Here is a 16,990-nt window from a genome sequence, read left to right on the forward strand (position 1 = left end):
GGAACCAGAGCCAGTTACAAACTAAATTCCCTGAACTGTGAGCCAAATTAAACCTTTCTCTCCTTTAAGTTGTGGGTGTCAGGTATTTTGTTCTAGTGATGGAAAGGGCCTAATATAGTACCTCTAGGTTTGATCCACAGTAATCCAAACAAAAAAGACACAGAACAGGAACAGCACCCCACATCCAGCCACAGGCCACTCTGTTGCTGGCCTCATATCCTGTAGTTTGCCTTTTCCAGAAAGCTATCTGAGTGGCACCGTTACTTACCCTCTCAGGTTAGCTTCACCCACCAAGCAGCTTGTGCTTGAGGCTCTTGGGTGTTCTCCACATTGCCATCTCATGCCAAGTGGGGTTGCATGGTGTGGATATGCTTGTTGGTCTGTTCACTGTAGAGGGACACTGGATTGTTACTGATAGTAAGTGACTGTATACTTTCACTACTCCCCATACCTACTCCCATACTGGGGATTGAACCCAGGGCTTTTGCAGAGAGCTGTATCTCTAGGCCCTTCCCCCTATTTTTTATTTGAAATGGGTGTCTTACTAAGTTGCTAAATTCCCCAGGCTGCTCTTGAACTTTCTTAGCCTCTCAGAGTGCTTAGATTACAGGTGTGTACCACCACACCTGGCTTTTACCAGGCTTTGTGTAAGCATATGTTTTCATTTCACCTAGGTAACTCCCACAAGGAAGGGATGGAAAGTGTGTCTGACTTTATAAAGATCTACTGAATTGCTTTCTAGAATCCATCCTGGTTGCTCCCACATTCTCCAGCACTTGGTATTTTCATTTTGTGCATTCTTTTTTTTTTTTTTGGTACCGGGGATCAAACTTGAGTCCTTGCGCTTGCCTTGCGCAGCAGGCGGCAAAACCACTGAGCTAAATCCCTGGTCCTTGTGCATTCTTCTAGTGGGTGTGTAGTAACATCTCATTTTGGCTTTGATTTGCTTCTCTTTGATGATTAATAATGTTCAGCATCTTTTGTGTGCTTACTTGCCATCTCTTTATCTACTTCAGTAAAGTGCCTATCTGAATCTTGTGCCTGTTTTCTATTATTGAGTTTAGAGAGTTCTTTGAATATTACATAGATACAACTCATCTGTTTTCACATTTGTGGCCTCTCTTTAATTGTCACAACTCAGTAATTTTTTTCTCAGAGCAAGGGTCCTTAGCCTCATAAAGTCTTGTTCGTTGTCATCTCTTCCTATGGTTTATGTTCTCAGTATGGTGTCTAAGAACTCTGTCAAACCTATAGACAAAAACATTCTCCTGTGTGTTCTTACAGAAATTTAGTGTCATGGTGCATGTTTGTAATCCCAGCATGCTGGCAGGCTGAGATAGGAGGAGTGCCAGTTTGAGCCCAGCCTGCCAGCCTGCGCAATTTAGGGACTTAGCGAGACCCTGTCTCAAAATAAATTTTTTTTTTGGTACCAGGGATCGAACTCGGACCTTGCACTTGCGAGGCAGGAGGCGGAATCACTGAGCTAAATCCCTGGCCCTCAAAATAAATTTTTTAAAAGGCTGGAGGTATAGCTCAGTGAGAAGGTCCTGGGTTCAATTCCCAGCATTCCCCTCCTCCCAAAAAATAGTTTTACAGTTAAGTGTGTGATCCATTTTTGTATATGATATGAAGTTTAGGCCAAGGCTTATTTTTTTACCTGTGGATGTAAAGTTGTTCCTGTGCCATCTGAAAGGATGACTGTCCTCTGCTGGGATGCTGGTGTTCCCTGATCAGAGATCAACTGACTATACTATCTGTACTGCTGGACCTACTATGCCATCCCATCACTTTATGTATCTTTTCTTTTCTCAATAGATTTTAGGTTTTTATTTTTCTGCAGTACTATAGATTGAACTCAGGGCCTCACGCGTGCTAAGCAAAGTGCTGTACCCCTGAGCTACATCACCAGTCCTTTATTTTATTTTGAGACAGTCTGACTACATGTCACCCAGGTTGGCCTCAAACTTCACTCATCCTTCCTCTGCCTCCAAAGTAGCCATTGGGCCTGGCTCAAACTTTTTCTTTTGGTACCGGAGATCGAACTCGGGACCTTGTGCTTGAGAGGCAGGCCGCAAAACCACCGAGCTAAAGCCCCAGCCCTGGCTCAGACTTTAATTAAGGACAAACAAAAAGTCTGAAAAGGTAGAACAGAAAGAGAGAAATATTAATAAGTTGTGTCTGAAAACTGCTTCTTGATTTAAGTAAGACCAAAAGCAGTTGGAGTTCTTCCTGTCCATACTTCTCATGCAGAACCTTTTCAGTTAACTGTGAATCTCCTTTCAGTTATAGAATTATAAAATTAAGAAGTGAGTTGAGGAAAAAAAAAAAAAGAAAACAAAAGAAGTGAGTTGAGAAATGCTCCAAACTAAAATGAAATTCCATTACATTGTTCACAAACTCAGGCATACATAGAACGTTAACATTGCTAATTAGATTTATCTACTAGCTGTGCAGGGAAGAAAATACATTTCATATCAGAAAGGAAAGCCATGCTTGCCTGTGCAGAACAGTCTGTCATTGTTATTGATCCCCTTGAGTCACGCACACTCTTACCTCATGTGCCCTTTATGTCCTACCTCTAAGGAGAATACAAGTTGTCCTTCTTACCAGACAGTCCCTCTTCAGCCTCTGTGGCCTAGGTTGTCCTGGCCTGTTTGTCTCTCAGCTCCTGAAGTGTCAGAGGAGCTTACGTGTGGCCCTTGACCTTGAGTAGTGTCCCAGCCTCAGTCTGGTCATGGAATTCCTATTTAGGATAAAAGGAAAAGAATTGTAATCTCAGAGTGATTACCTTGTATTAAAAATGAGTGTCTAGCTGGGCGTGGTGGCACATGCCTTATAGTCCCAGCACTCAGAGGCTGAGGCAGGAGGATTGCCACAAGTTTGAGGCCAGCCTAGGCTACATAGTGAGTTCAAGACCAGCCAAGACTACATGGCAAGAGCCTGTCTTAAAAAAAAAACAACTAATCTATTTGCTTTTTTTTTGGTACCAGGGATCAAACTTGGGACCTTGTACTTGCGAGGCAGGTGGCAGAACCACTGAGCTAAATCCCTGGCCCCTCTTTGCTTTTTGTTTTATGTATTTTGGTACTGGGGGTCGAACTCAGGACCTTGCTCTTTCGAGGCAGGCTCTATTTGCTGAAGGAAGTCACAGAGTAGCAGGTTAACAAACTGATTATTACAAACACTGCTGGCACATGACAGTGTTACAGTCCTGTTGTGTGCCTGGGCATATGGAACACACAAAAGAATGAGCAGAAAAGCTTATTTGTTTCCAGAAGCTATTGTTGGAGAATTGACTCCACACTTGATTACTGCTCTTTAAAAATATTCTTCTGGGGGCCGGGGATTTAGCTCAGTGGTTTCGCCACCTGCTACGCAAGCGAGAGGACCCGAGTTTGATCCCCGGTACCAAAAAAAAAAAAAAAAATTCCTCCGCCTGAGGCCCTAATCCAACATCACTTGTAGAACAGCTCTAGCGCATCATCTGGGACTTTCACCTGGACCAAGGTAGTTCAGGAATTTGACAATAGAATATGTTGTTACTTTGAGGCTCGTTCTCTTTAAATTATTCCTCTTCACCAAAAGTGAATAGGGGCTGGAAGCTTTCTTCCTAAGTGTGTTCTTGTCTCTTTGGCCAGGTTTTCCAAGTCTGAACTCTGCTCTTTGGTATCCAGCACAGAGAGAACTCAGTCAGTACCTGGATAGGTTAGATGAATAGCTGAACAGACAGATGGACAGATGTGTGAATTGATGGATGGAAGGATGGATGGATGGGAGGGATGGATGGAGTTATAACAGGTAGTGGAGGGATCGAACAGATGAGAAGATGGATGGATAAGTGGCTGAGTAAGTGGACAGATGTGTATATGGATGAAATGGATGTATGGGTAGGGAAATGCACAGATGGACAGATGAGTAAATGGACAGATAAGCAAATGAATGGATAGGTGGATAAGTTGATGGGTGGATGAATACATAAATGAGAAGGATGGGTATACAAGAGAGTGGATGGCTGGATGGATAAATGGATAGATGAGTGGGTAGGTAAATAGTTGGAAAGATGAGTGCATGAAGAGATGGACAAGTAGATGAATGAATGGAGGGATGGAGTTGTAGCTGCCATGGCATGAGAAATCTTTGCACTTCCTATGTCCCATGCCTGTACCCAGCTCATGTCTCCCTTATGGCATTCATTGTTTGTTTGCTTAAAGCCCTTAAAGGTTTTGAAGGCAGTGATGAAATCCACTGTGTATGATATTAAGACTCTATAATGCTGAAATTAGGGCTGTATTCTTTTGCAGAGGAGAAGTAGCAGTTTTGGTGCAGTCCTTTCCACCTGTCTGAGGCTGCTAGAGTTGGCTGTCTTCTGTAGATATGTATGGTTGAGCTGCTTTTTCAGTTAGAAGCCAACAGAGAGAGGCCCTGGTGTGTTTGTAGGGTTTGAAGTCATATTTTGCATTTTAATCTCCAATTTTAAGCAGTATTTTCTTAGAATAAAATTTTTTAAATTAGAAAATTTTTTTTTTTGGTACTGGGCATCAAGCTCAGGGCCTTGCACTTGTGAAGCAGGCAGTAGAACCACTGAGCTAAATCCCCGGCCCTAGAGAATGTTTCATAAATACATTTTCTTAAGATTTTCAGACAGTGCAAACTCATCCCATTGCCCTTGCCAAAAAAATTCATGTGTATCCTAATGAATCTTTTTCTTAGGAAATTTACATTTTTTTGTTCATTTGTTTTGTTTTGTACTGGGAATTGAACTCAGGACCTTACACTTGCAAGGTAGTCGGCTGCACCACTGAGCTAAATTCCCGGCCCTGGAAAATTACATTTATAGATTGCATGGTTTCTCTTATATGAGCAACTCAAAATATAAATAATTTAAACAGCAAAATAAAAGATAGATGATAGGAAACAGGTATGTAGACTTTTCTGAGCTTTCTGAGATGGGAAGGGAATCTAAGGATGGAAGGAAAGGGGAAGAAGGAAAAGTAAAAAGAATTGAAATGCAGTGTGTGAGCCAGACATGACAGTGCATGCCTGTAACTCCAGCACTCAGGACGCTGAGGCAGGAGGATCGCTGTGAGTTCTAGGCCATCCTGAGCTACATAGTGAGTTCAGACCATCCTGAACGATGTAAGGAGACCCTGCCCTCCTCATGCAATATTGCATATGTACCATTTCCGCACGAATGTATTCATTACATATGACAAACATGTAGTATAATAATAAAGAAGTTTACATTTAGAAACATACAGATAAAAATGTAAAACTGTAGAGATGTAATATGAAATTTTTTCATGTCTTTAGAATCACAGTGCCAGTATATGTGCTATCAGTTTTTTAACAAGAGTTCTTACAGAAGTTGAACAAGTACAGAAGCAGCTGCCTTAACAGACTTGGTCACAACTGGGAATGGGTCAGTGAAAAAAGTTGGCCAAAGCAGAAAGTTATAATAGATATACACATTGAATATTTTATAATGTTCAATTACAGACCCACATTACTCCACCACCCCTGGGCAGCTAGAGCCAAAGCATTTTCTTCTGTGGAGATCCATACCTCGGCGTTTCATGTTGTTCTCAGGTCAGAAACTCCAGTCAAGGGTAAATCCACTTTTGCTGCTCAGTTTTAAAATGAGCAGGACAGGGCCCAGAACAAGACTTCAGAGTCTGATCAGGCTCAGTCTTACCTGTCTTTCCCATACCTCATTTGGCTGTTACTATTAAAAAGACCTTGTGGGTTGGGGATTTAGCTCAGTGGTGCTACCACCTGCCTCACAAGTGCAAGGTCCTGAGTTCAATCCCCGGTTACACCTCCCTTCCCCCAAAAAAGACCTTTGTTTGTTCGTTTGTTTTGAGACAAGAGTCTCCCTTTGTAGTTTAGGCTGGCTTTGAACTCACTAGGAAGGCTGGCCTCAAACTTGCAGTACTGCCCCGGAGTCCGAGTGCTGGGATTACAGACATGCACCATCACATCTGAAAACACCTACCTTTGTTGAGTCTCTCATGGCCTCTTTGTTGAGCATTTCAAAAGCATTTCAGCTATGTTTTTTAGAAGGAACCATTATAATTGCTTTCATATTCATTTCAATAGTCATATAGTAATTCATGTAATTCTAATCCACTGCACCTTGGGCAGACAGATTTGGGGCAGCCTGAGGACCCCAAGCATGACCCTGTAACATCCCACTCTGGCCACTACTCTGTCTTTGCCAGAGGAATAGTGTACAACGTTGACATGGCAAGGTGGTCATGAAGCGATCACATAGAATGGCCAGGGATTTAGCTCAGTGGTGCCACACCTGCCTGGCAAGCACAAAGTCCTGAGTTCGATTCCTGGTACCAGAAAAGAAAAAGAGAGATCACATAGAGGTTACGTAGAGGTAGAATGAGAACCCACATAGAGGTCACATAGTGGTAACTTGATAGCTTCTGTTCTGAGGTCCCAGGTAGGAGAAGTGCATGGAAAAATGGAGCAGGTGGAAAGAAGGGCAGCTGTCTGCCTAGCTCTAGAGTGGTAGGTAGGTAAAGGGTTGGGACAACAGCTTGTGCCACATAACTTAATGAGGTGAGAGGAGATGATGCATTTTCTATAAACAGCAGTCATCCTCTGGTTGGGAAAGTATCGGACATCTAGAGGCATAGTGTTGCCTACCATCCCGGGTGGCTATATGGGGACAGTGTGGAAACTTGCTTAGGGCTTGCACTCTCCTGGGCCTCTCTTCCTCGCGCTTGATGTGTCTTGGACACACTGGGCCTTCCTCACTTCCATTCATTCAGAGACCTCAGCATCTTTTCCAAACTTTTTTCCCAGGGCTACCACAGTACGTTACAAAGGGAGAAACCTGCGGATCAAAGCACCCATGTGTCGGGCCCTAAAGAAGCTCTGTGATCCTGATGGTAGGTAACCAAGGGAAAGGCTGTCATGGCTTGTAGCTCACACAGTGGTTTTGTCCCATTTCATGGTGGACAGGCTGAGCTGTTGCAGCTGCTCTCTGCCTAGCCATGCTTTATCCCAATTCTGTGAAAGGACAGTTGTTGAATTTGAAGGCTCATGTCCATTCAGCAAGTCAAGTTTAGCTCAGAAGCCATGGCAGCATTCTGATAGATGGTCAGCACTGTGGAAATGGGTCTCATGGCCTCTCTGGCTGGTCCATGGCTCTGTTTTGGCAGATGTGCAAGTGACCATGTTGAGTGTCTCCCTGGTTGTGGGTTCTCTGATTTCCTGTGTCTAGTCACAAGACAGCCTGCCTACACCTCTTTCATCCTGTTGGTTTTCAATGAAGTACTTTGCTTTCTGCCTCAAGCTTAATCTGTGCTAGACTTTCATGGTCTCTACTTTTGTAGGCTTGAGTGATGAAGAGGACCAGAAACCAGTGCGCCTGCCCTTGAAAGTCCCTGTAGAGCTACAGCCACGGAACAACCATGCCTGGGCCCGAGTGCAGAGCCTTGCCCAGAACCCCCGCCTCAGGTGATGCAGTCTTCTAGGGAAGGGGGTGGGGAAGGTTGACACAGGCCCTGCACTATTTGTATTTTCATTTTCCTGAGAGAATTTCTGGTAAGAAGCCAGTCTTAGCCCAGTCCTCTGACATCACCTGAGGACAGGGTCTCCTTTTGCATTTTGTTTTGTTTTTGTTGTTTTTTGAGATGGTCTTACTATGTAGTTCAGGCTGGCCTTGAACTCACTATGTAGCCCAGGCTGGGCTTGAACTCTCAGTGATTCTCCTGCCTCAGCCTCCTGATTACTAGGATTATAGGTGTGCACCGTGCCTAGCAAGAACAAGGTCTGAAGATGGCACTGTCATAGGGGTGATCAAAGCACCTGCGGGGTCTTGAGACACTGAGCTGCAGCTCTACCCCTAAGCAGGGGTCTTGGATGGTAGATGGGGGCTGTAAGATGATCTCACGATGAGAAGGTTGAGTGGCTACATGGCCCCCATGATCCCTAGCATTCCTCTCTCTCCAGCTCTCCAAAGATTTGTGTCTAATTTATGCATGAGGCACTACCACCATTTTCCATTTATATATTTTTTATTCTACTGGGTTTTTTGTTTTGCTTTGTGTTTGGTACCGGAGATTGAACTCCTCGGGTCCTTGTACTTGCGAGGCAGGCAGCGGAACCACTGAGCTAAATCCCCGGCCCTACACTTTTTAAATTGAGAAAAAATTTACCATAAAATGAACCATAGTCACTTGAAAATGTACACAGTTCAGCAGCGTTTGGTGCATTCATAATGTTGTGAAACCTCCACCTCTATCTATTTTACACCGTGTATTAGCAATCACTCCCCGATGCTCACCTCTCCCTAGGCCCAGTCTACTTTCTGTCTTGGTGGATTTGCCTTTTCTAGGCATTCCATATTAACGGAATCACACACAGCATAAGACACTAAGAGAATAGGTAGTGGTGGAACCAACATTCACATCCTGGCTGAGTTCTCATGCTGGTGAAGGGTACATGGGTCTTTCCATGTTACTTTTTTTTTTTTTAAAGACAGGGTGTAATTATATAGTTCAAGCCGGCCCTGGACTCACTAACTCAGACTGGCCTCAAACTCAGTAGTCCTCTTGCTTCAGCCTCTCAGGTGCTGAGATTACAGGCATATGCCACCACGCCTTGCCCTCTCTGTGGTATTTCTGATAGCTTCATGTGAATATATTGTGATTTTAACAGACAGAGCTGTTTTTTAGGAAAAGCAGCTGAGGTCCTGCTGATGGCCCTTCCCTGCTGCCCATTCTGAGGCCCTACTTCTCTTTGCCACGTGTTCTTGGTGTGGGCAGCCATGGCTGATCGTCTCAGGGCTCCTACCCCTTTTTAATAGCCTCCTCTCTGTCACTCCATAGGATGATTGTGGAGCTGCATAGAAAGGTCTCCAGCCTCATCGAGTTCTTGAAGCAGAAGTGGGCACTCCATGAAGTGCGAATTGTATCTTTTTCTGACTAAAGGAAACCTTCCAAACTCTGTGGCTGCTCCTTCTTGAGAATAGAGTCTTGCTTTTGGGACCCTGTCATTGCTATAGAGTCCTGTGGGAGCCCTTCGCCCCTAGATTTTGGTGTGGAGTGCCACCTCTGACCTTGCAGTGGTAAAACTCAGCCATAGGCAGCTCTTCATAACCTATGGGGTGTGGCCAGATCACCCTGCCAGCAGATTGTGTGACCCAGGCGTAGCCCAGACACCTTTGTTTTCTTGACTGGCTGTTGGGCTGGCATTGTTATGGTGGTGGCTTAAGGAAAGTCCCTAGGTCAGGAATCAGGGCACATCTGAGTTCCAGTGATACCAAGAGGTAGGTATGTATCCTATTGAGGGCTCCACCGTATGGAACGGGTCTACAGCCTGACCAGGATACAGATGGTGGGGATTGTTCCTTGATAGTGCACCCAGCGGAAGACCCTTGAAGAGGGGCAGCTGCAGGGTACGAACTCTGCACAGATGCAGGAGAAGGTGACACTGCATCTATTCCCAGGCGAGAACTGCACACTGACTCCGCTGCCTGGTGTGGCCCGTGTGGTTCACTCCAAGGCCTTCTGCACAGTGCACTGGCAGGAGGGTGGCCGCTGCAAACAGAGTGCCAAGGACACCCATTCGCTGCCCCCAGCCCAAATCCTGGGTATCCAGAGTGGGCAGGGCACGGCCCGGGGCCAGGTGAAGTGCCCAAGGGGCAGCACTGAGGGCAAGGGTGGGGGGCGGCCCCCTCCCACCACCGACACATCGCAGAGCTCTGGAGAGAGTTCCCCGGAGAGTGCCCCTAGTCTGAGCAGCCCGGATGCTCCCGACAGGCCTCTCCCAGGGCACCAGGACTCCCTGCTGCATCTTGAGAAGACCCCTGCAGCGCCTCCTACAGAGGGTGGGGATGGTCCTGCTCGAGAACCAGGGTCCCTGCTGTGTGCCTGCGGCCAGCTCCCAGACCTGGAGGACGAGCTGTCACTCCTCGACCCCTTACCCCGTTACCTGAAGTCCTGTCAGGACCTCATCGTCCCTGAGCAGTGCCGCTGTTTGGATGCTCGGCCTAGGAGTGAGCAGCCTCCTCCGGGCAGGGCCACCTCCCCAGAGACTCTTGCCTCCAGTGGCAAGGAGGCTGCCAACCTTGCTGCCTCGGGCCCAGACCTTCAGACTGGCCCTGGCCCCAGACTCCTACTGGATGTTTGCACTAAAGAGCCAGCAGATACACCTTCAGAGGAGCCCCAGGAGAAAGGGAGCCCCTTAGAGCCTCTGCCACCTCAGGGACAGTGTACTTCCAGGCCCCCAAAGGAGGTCCCTGCCAGCCAGTTGGCTCAGCAGCTACGTGAGGAGGGCTGGAGCCTGCAGACCTCTGAAAGCCTTACGCTGGCCGAAGTCTACCTCATGATGGGCAAGCCAAGCAAGCTGCAGCTCGAGTACGACTGGCTGGCTGTGTTGGGCCCTGCGGGCCAGGGCCCTGGAGGGCAGGGCCAGGCCACGCGCCCTGGCTCCCCACCCACCACCCTCCATGAACAGCGCCTCCTGAGCTGCCTCCTGAAGCTCATCTCCACAGAGGTCAACCCCAAGCTGGTGAGTGGCCTGGGCTCTGCCTGATAAGAATCCCAAGGAAAGTATGACTAGGCTTAAAGCAAAGGAAACCCCTAAGGCCAGGCATGGTGGTGATGGTGAACACATTTTAGCAGTATGAGATAACCCCTAAACTGGCCAGGTTGTAGGGATTTTGAGGTAAGTGAGCTGTGACTTTCTCAAGGGCACCTTTTCATGGAGACAGATGGCATGGCTGAAGTGCTCTAGGGGAGGCAGTGGAAGATCTGCAATACTGAGGAGTCCTGGCAGGGCATGTTGGCATAGTATTAGGGAGAATGGTGAGCAGGAAGCTCGACTGAGGTACCCAGAGTGGGTCGGTGCCAGCAGCCTCAGTGTCTATTAGAACTGGTTAGAAATGCAGGTTCTAGGGTACAGCCCACGGACTGTGTTGATGAGCCCCTGAGAAATCTGTGAGCTGCATATGGCTGGGACAGAGTTGCAGAGTACAGAGGTAAGGTGACACAAGGCAGGACCTTGGTGCTGGGTGCTGAGGACAGAGGGGAGGAGAAGAGCTGAGAATTGGGGCATTTGATGAAGTTTTCCCAGAGGTGGTAAGGGCACCAGGGCAAGAACAGAGATGGAGTTGCAGAGTGGGGCAGCTCTGCAGGGCCTGGGAACTCAACAGCAGTCTCTGCAGGGTTCTCTTGACACTTTCAAGGGTGAGTCTTGGACTTAGCAGAGTGCTCTTGGGCTCTGACTGTGTTTTTCTCTCTAGAGTAAATCTGTTTCTCCTCCCTCTGGACTCAACAGAAGAGGCTACTGCAATTGTCTTACACTGGGTTCTTACTGTAGTTTTTTTAAAAAGCAAGGTATTGTCAGTTTGTCATTTATAACCTCCTCCCTGCAGTTTGGGCCCTGCTCAGAGTGAATGAAACCCAGGCATGTTGGGCTCTGTTCCCTGCCTGTGTGTAGGGCTGCCCTACTGGTCATAATGGACTATGTCCAAGCAGTGGAGATATACAGGGGCTCTCCTGAGAAAGATAGAGGTTGCTTTCATTACTTACTGGCTGCTATACTTTTTTTGTTTCATCTGGTGAGTTTTAAAATTGGCAAATTGCTGAGCAACTTTGGGCAATGCCAGGGTCATGTGTTGTTGTCCCCTGATGTTTGCTATCATGGAAATCAGGCCATGCCAGCTTCTAAATTCTCAGGATCATCCTCACACCCCCTCCTCAGGGTGCTTGTGTCAAAGCTGGTTTTCTCGTGCTAATATCACCCCTTCTCTTCCCCAGGTACTGTAGAATGGACCAGCACTTCGTACTGAACTAGATCCCCCGATCTTTTTACTTTATTTTAATTTTGAGGCAGGGTCTCACCAAGTCAGTATTTGTCCAGGCTGAGTTGAACTTGTGATCCTCCTGCCTCAGCCTACCATAGTGCTGGGATTATAGGTGTGCACCACTATGCCTAGTAAATTTACACATTTTTTGACCCGTTTCTCTTCAGGCTCCAGAAGCAAATGCCTCAGTGAGGCCTGCCCAGGAAGAACAGTCAGCGACTCCCCCAGGGAAGGTGGTAACTATCAGCTCCCGGAGCCCTCGCTGTCCTCGAAACCAGTCTGCCCTTCGCAGTAGCAAAACCTTTCCACCTAGTTCCACATCTTGCTCGCCAGGTGAGGCTCGGAGAAGCCTAATGGCTTTGGGGGCTATGCAGAAGCTGGAGACTCAGGTGTGTCTGAGGCTGACCCTACCATCCAGTCATCCATGGTCCAGTGGTCTTAAGTAAAGGCCCAGAATCATTTCCTCATGGGGAAAGTGAGCTCAGGGGCTCATGATAATGGGCTTGGAGTATGGGGCATGGGAAGCAGTGAGAAGCAGAGGACGGGTAGCCTTAGTTGAGTTGGTCACTTTTTGTGAGGCTAGCAGAAATCTCCATATTGCCCTTTTAGTGGCTTATGGCGCCTGAAGAGGGCTGGTTCTTTTTGAATCGATGTCATCTGTGTTTTTTTGCATCTAAAACATGAGAATAAAGCAGCCTTCCATAAAGGCATATATCAACAGTTTAACACAGTCTTGGAAAGAAAAGTGGATTAACCTGCCAATCACAGTGTATCCTACCCTACTTACATCTAGAAAATTTTTTTGTGCATGTGGTGTTGGGGATTGAACTCAGGACATGGTGTAAGCTAGGCAGGCAATCTACCCCTGAGCCACCCCTAGCTCCTAAGAAATAGTTGAAATTCACAGTTCATAAATTTTGTCACTGGGGATATGAAACCCCAACATAAGCAAGCCCATTTTCTTGAGCATCAATTTTACTTTATTTAAACCTTTAGTATTTATATAATGAAAGAGATTATTGTGCTAAAGTAGTGATGCTACGTGCATGTTAAAGGTGGACGAGAAGTATGAATACTTTTTATGGCTCTGCCCATGTATCCCAGGCATGTGTACCCTCTCCTGCCACTGTGTAGCTCAGTGACTAAATGGATAAGTGTGGGCTGTTGTCTTGCTCTTGTGGCCTAGAAGAAGTCCTACAGCTCTCCCTTAGACTGATCCAGTGGGATAGGAGTGGCCTGGGAGGTAGGAGTAGCTCAGAAGTAAGACCTGGAACACTCTTACCCTATGCTGCTAAGGCCTCCTCACACTTTTGTGTAAAGGATGTTGTTCCCTGTGCTATGGGAGTGACCCTGCCCAGCATATATACATCCTTAGGAGACAGCCCCACCTCATCCTTAGGGAGTTCACACTCTAGGGTAGGCTAATCTCAAATATAGACAGGTATGGAAAAATATAGTAACTTTTTAACCAACAGACACAGTCCTGGTATGTTAACAGTTCTTCAAGATTGTTTTCCTTTCAGAGAATGTCATTGGCCTTATTATATCTCTGTCTTACTGTGTTGCAATGACTTGCCTTTTAAGGACTCTTGTTTCCTTGACTGTCCTTCCTGGTAGCCTTAGAGGAGGTCTAGACTACTGCTAAGTTAGGATCACATCCTCTGTAGTTGCTTGTTTTGTATTTCCCCTTTCCCTTTCTCCTGTTTTCTTTCTGGGGCTGCTGTAGAAGGCAGTAGTAAACCTGAGACACTGGTCCTTGCGGACGAAGGTGTATTCACTGATGAGGCCCAGCTGGTAGCTCCTCTGACCTCTCCTGTGTCGTCGTTCCCCACCCCCCCACCCCCCACCCCCGCCAGGGATTGAACTCAGGACCTTGTGCTTGCAAGGCAGGTACAGTGCCATTGAGCTAAATTCTCAGCCCCTGTCTCCTGTTTTCTCTTTTTGGGGGGATGGGTTGTTCTTGAGACAGGGTCTCACTGTGTAGTTCAAGCTGACCTTGAAATCACAGCAGTCCTCCTGCCTCATGTTCTACTTTTAAATTTCCTGTTTCTGTGTCCTTTTTAATTTCCTTTTCCTGGTGGAGGATGCTTATAGACTAAGAGGCCTATATTTCTAGTAGTCTGTACTGATACTTGGAGTACCTGACCTACAAACTTTTCATGTCAGTTCAGAGCACTCCATCCAACTGAATTCTGAGGGTGCTTTGTAGCAGCATCTACCCAAAAAAGTAGTTTTGAAATATTTTTTGTCTTTTTACATCTGGGTTTATTTTCCATAACATTAGAGATCTAGACCAGAATCAGCAAATGGCAGGATGTGGCCCAAGTCTGGCCCACTGCCTTGGGTACCTTGGGTGTATAGCCATGTTAGCACATGACTGTGCTCACCTATGAATGTGTGGTGAGTGGCTGTGTTGCTGCTGCATAGCCAATATTGCTCTCTGGCCCTTTGCAGAGGTCTGGTGGCTTTGGTTCTTTATAAGATTTCCAGGCTCTGCTAGTTCTGGAAAGTTTGGTGGTAGGCACTGGGCATGGAACAGTGGTGATGTGATTGTCCTCTCCAACAGGCTGGTAGTATTCTCAATGAGGACAGGAATTCCAGTGAGCAAGGAAAAAGGGCAGTGTTTTGGAGAGATAAGATACATGTAGCTGAAGAGCTGTCCAGAGGATTCCTTCCTGATTGTCTTCTCAGCAGAATTCCCTTCACCCTAGACATGTTGTGGATATGTGTTGCTTGTGTGACTCTCCTTTTTGCTTTTTCAGGTTTGAGAAACCCCCCCAGACCCCTCTTGGTGGCTGGTCCCTCCAGCACAGGAAGCAGTGACTCAGATGGTGGCCTCTTTGCTGTCCCTACAACTTTGCCACCAAACAGCCGACATGGGAAGCTCTTCTCACCCAGTAAAGAAGCCGAGCTGACTTTCCGGCAGCACCTGAACTCAATTAGTGTGAGTGCCAGGCCATATTTGTATGCCAGACCAGGCTGCCAGGCCTTGTAGGATGAGCCCTTAGAGTGCATGTCCTTTTTCTCTTCCAGATGCAGTCAGACTTCTTCTTGCCAAAGCCCAGGAAACTGCGGAACCGGCATCTACGGAAGCCATTGGTGGTCCAGGTGAGGGAGCCTCGCTCAAGCTCCTGGCTCTCACTAGTCAATCTAGCCATGGCACACTGGTCTTCTGTGTCTTAGGTTTTTAGAGCATAAAATGGGGATATTCTTGGCCCTTCCTTTCTTTTTATGAATAGGAAAAATAAAAGTAACAGCAGTGAATTTAATTGTACCTGTAAGTAAAAATAGTCTTTGAATAGCATTGAAAATCACTTTCACAAAAGACAGTTTTAACCATCCAAGTCCCAAGAATGTCCAGACTGGGGTCTCTTGGAGGACAGTCAGAAAATGTGTTGAGGGGCCAGGCCTGGTGACACATTCCTATAATCCTGGCACTTGGGAGACTGAGGCAGGATGATTGCAGCAAGTTCAGAGCCAACCCAAGCTACACAGTGTTATCGAGGCCAGCCTGAACTACATAGCAAGACCCTGTCTCAAAAAAAAAGAAAGAAAAAGAAAAAAGAAAAACAAACATGTATGGATGTACATTTAGCCAGTGGAAGAAGTTGGCTAGAGTTTGGTCAGCAAAGGCCCGGGCTCTGTGTAATGAGTGCTAGGGAAGGGGTGGAACCCACAGATCCTCTGTGCTACAAGGCAGGGCATCTGAGAACCTGAGGGGGAGGACAGTGTCATTTCAAGGGAAAAAGAAAGGAAACGAGAATGCAAGTCTAAAATAATTATGGCCTTAGGAATTTATGCATGTGTACTAGAGATGTAGCTCAGTGATAGAGCACTTGCCTTGTATGCATGAAACCTTGGTTTTGTTCTCCAGTACTGAAGAAAAAAAAGAGAAATATATGAATGTATATTTTCAGGAAGCATAATGACAGGGTTCCTTTTGTTAGACTCTTAGAAGTGTTTTTCTCTTTTGAGATTAGTTTATTTAAAAACAAGAGTTGAATGAAAGGCCTTAGGAAGAAAGATGTATTTCAAGTCCAGATAATTCTTGTTCAGGCTTAGTACATTTAACTTTAGTATATTTAATTCTTTACCCTGATAGTGGGAAAACCACTGTTGGCTGGACATGATCTATGTAACTCTGGAGTCAAGGGTCCTAAACTATGTCCCGTGGGCTAAATCCAGCTTGTTTTTCTTTTTTATATTTAAAACATTTTTGTGATCTATAGTTAACATACCAAAAGGTGTATCCATTTAAAGTGTGCAATTCAATGGCTTATAGCATATTTATGGTGAGATACAACCATCACTACACTCAGAACATCATGATAATCCAAAATAAACCACGTATCTCTGGACTGTCACTACCTTCCCTCTAGTATTTGACAGCTCCTAATTTATTTTCAGGGTATTTGTTTTCTTTTGAGACAGGGTCTCACTGTCCAGTCCAAGCTGACCTTGACCTCTCTGTGTAGCCCATGCTGGCCTCAAACTCACAGTGATCCTTTTGCCTCAGGTTCCCAAGTGCTGGGATTACAGATAGGCACCAAAACACCCAACCCATTTTCTGTCTCTGTAGATTTACCTGTTCTGAGTATTTCCTAACATGGGATCATGCAATATGTGATCTTTTCCTTTTAATATTTGTATAAATAACAACCATGTTCATTCATTTCTGTACTGTCCATGGCTGCTTTCCAGTGGCTGGGTCAGTTATGGCCCCAAAGTCTACAATACTTCCTGCCTGGCCCTTTATAGAAAAAAGTTTACTGATCCATGCCTTAGACTTTGAAGCAAGGCAGGCAGAGAGCATACAGAGCTGTTAATGGATCCTCCCCACCGGCATCTCCAATAGCATCTGCCCTCTGATCTGTGCTGACATCAGTGCTGTGGGTCTCAGGTCCGAATGCATTCTGAGTCCTTCATACATGAACAGCTGTACAGCAGACCGAAGTGCCTCATGACATTATTGGATTGGCCAGGGTTTTTTTTTTAAATTGGTAATTCTAGATATACATAACGATCACATTCATCATAGAGAATTTGTACCTATACATGATATATCTTGATTCTTTTAATCCCATTCCCTTAACCTCCCTTCAATCCCTCTTCCCCTCCTTATTTACAAAAGCTTTGTTTCCATTTTTTCCTTCTTTTCTCATT

At 46.0% G+C, this 16,990-nt stretch overlaps 1 protein-coding gene across 5 annotated transcripts in view; it reads left to right on the forward strand.

Moving 5' to 3' along the window:
• Cramp1 (cramped chromatin regulator 1) overlaps positions 1 to 16,990 on the forward strand; it is a 63,460-nt gene that overhangs the window by 34,934 nt on the left and 11,536 nt on the right. For all 5 annotated transcript variants that reach the window (XM_021251397.2, XM_004873748.3, XM_004873751.3 and 2 more), the window contains exons 7-13: positions 6,817 to 6,902; positions 7,350 to 7,473; positions 8,847 to 8,928; positions 9,385 to 10,530; positions 11,995 to 12,160; positions 14,590 to 14,771; positions 14,861 to 14,935. In XM_021251397.2, coding sequence (XP_021107056.1) covers positions 6,817 to 6,902; positions 7,350 to 7,473; positions 8,847 to 8,928; positions 9,385 to 10,530; positions 11,995 to 12,160; positions 14,590 to 14,771; positions 14,861 to 14,935 — 1,861 coding nt within the window. The remainder of the gene's footprint in view (positions 1 to 6,816; positions 6,903 to 7,349; positions 7,474 to 8,846; positions 8,929 to 9,384; positions 10,531 to 11,994; positions 12,161 to 14,589; positions 14,772 to 14,860; positions 14,936 to 16,990) is intronic.

This window comes from Heterocephalus glaber, unplaced genomic scaffold (genome assembly GCF_053883595.1).
Source record: "Heterocephalus glaber isolate CG9 unplaced genomic scaffold, H.glaber_assembly_v1.0 deba00001781, whole genome shotgun sequence".
NCBI lineage: Eukaryota > Metazoa > Chordata > Mammalia > Rodentia > Bathyergidae > Heterocephalus > Heterocephalus glaber.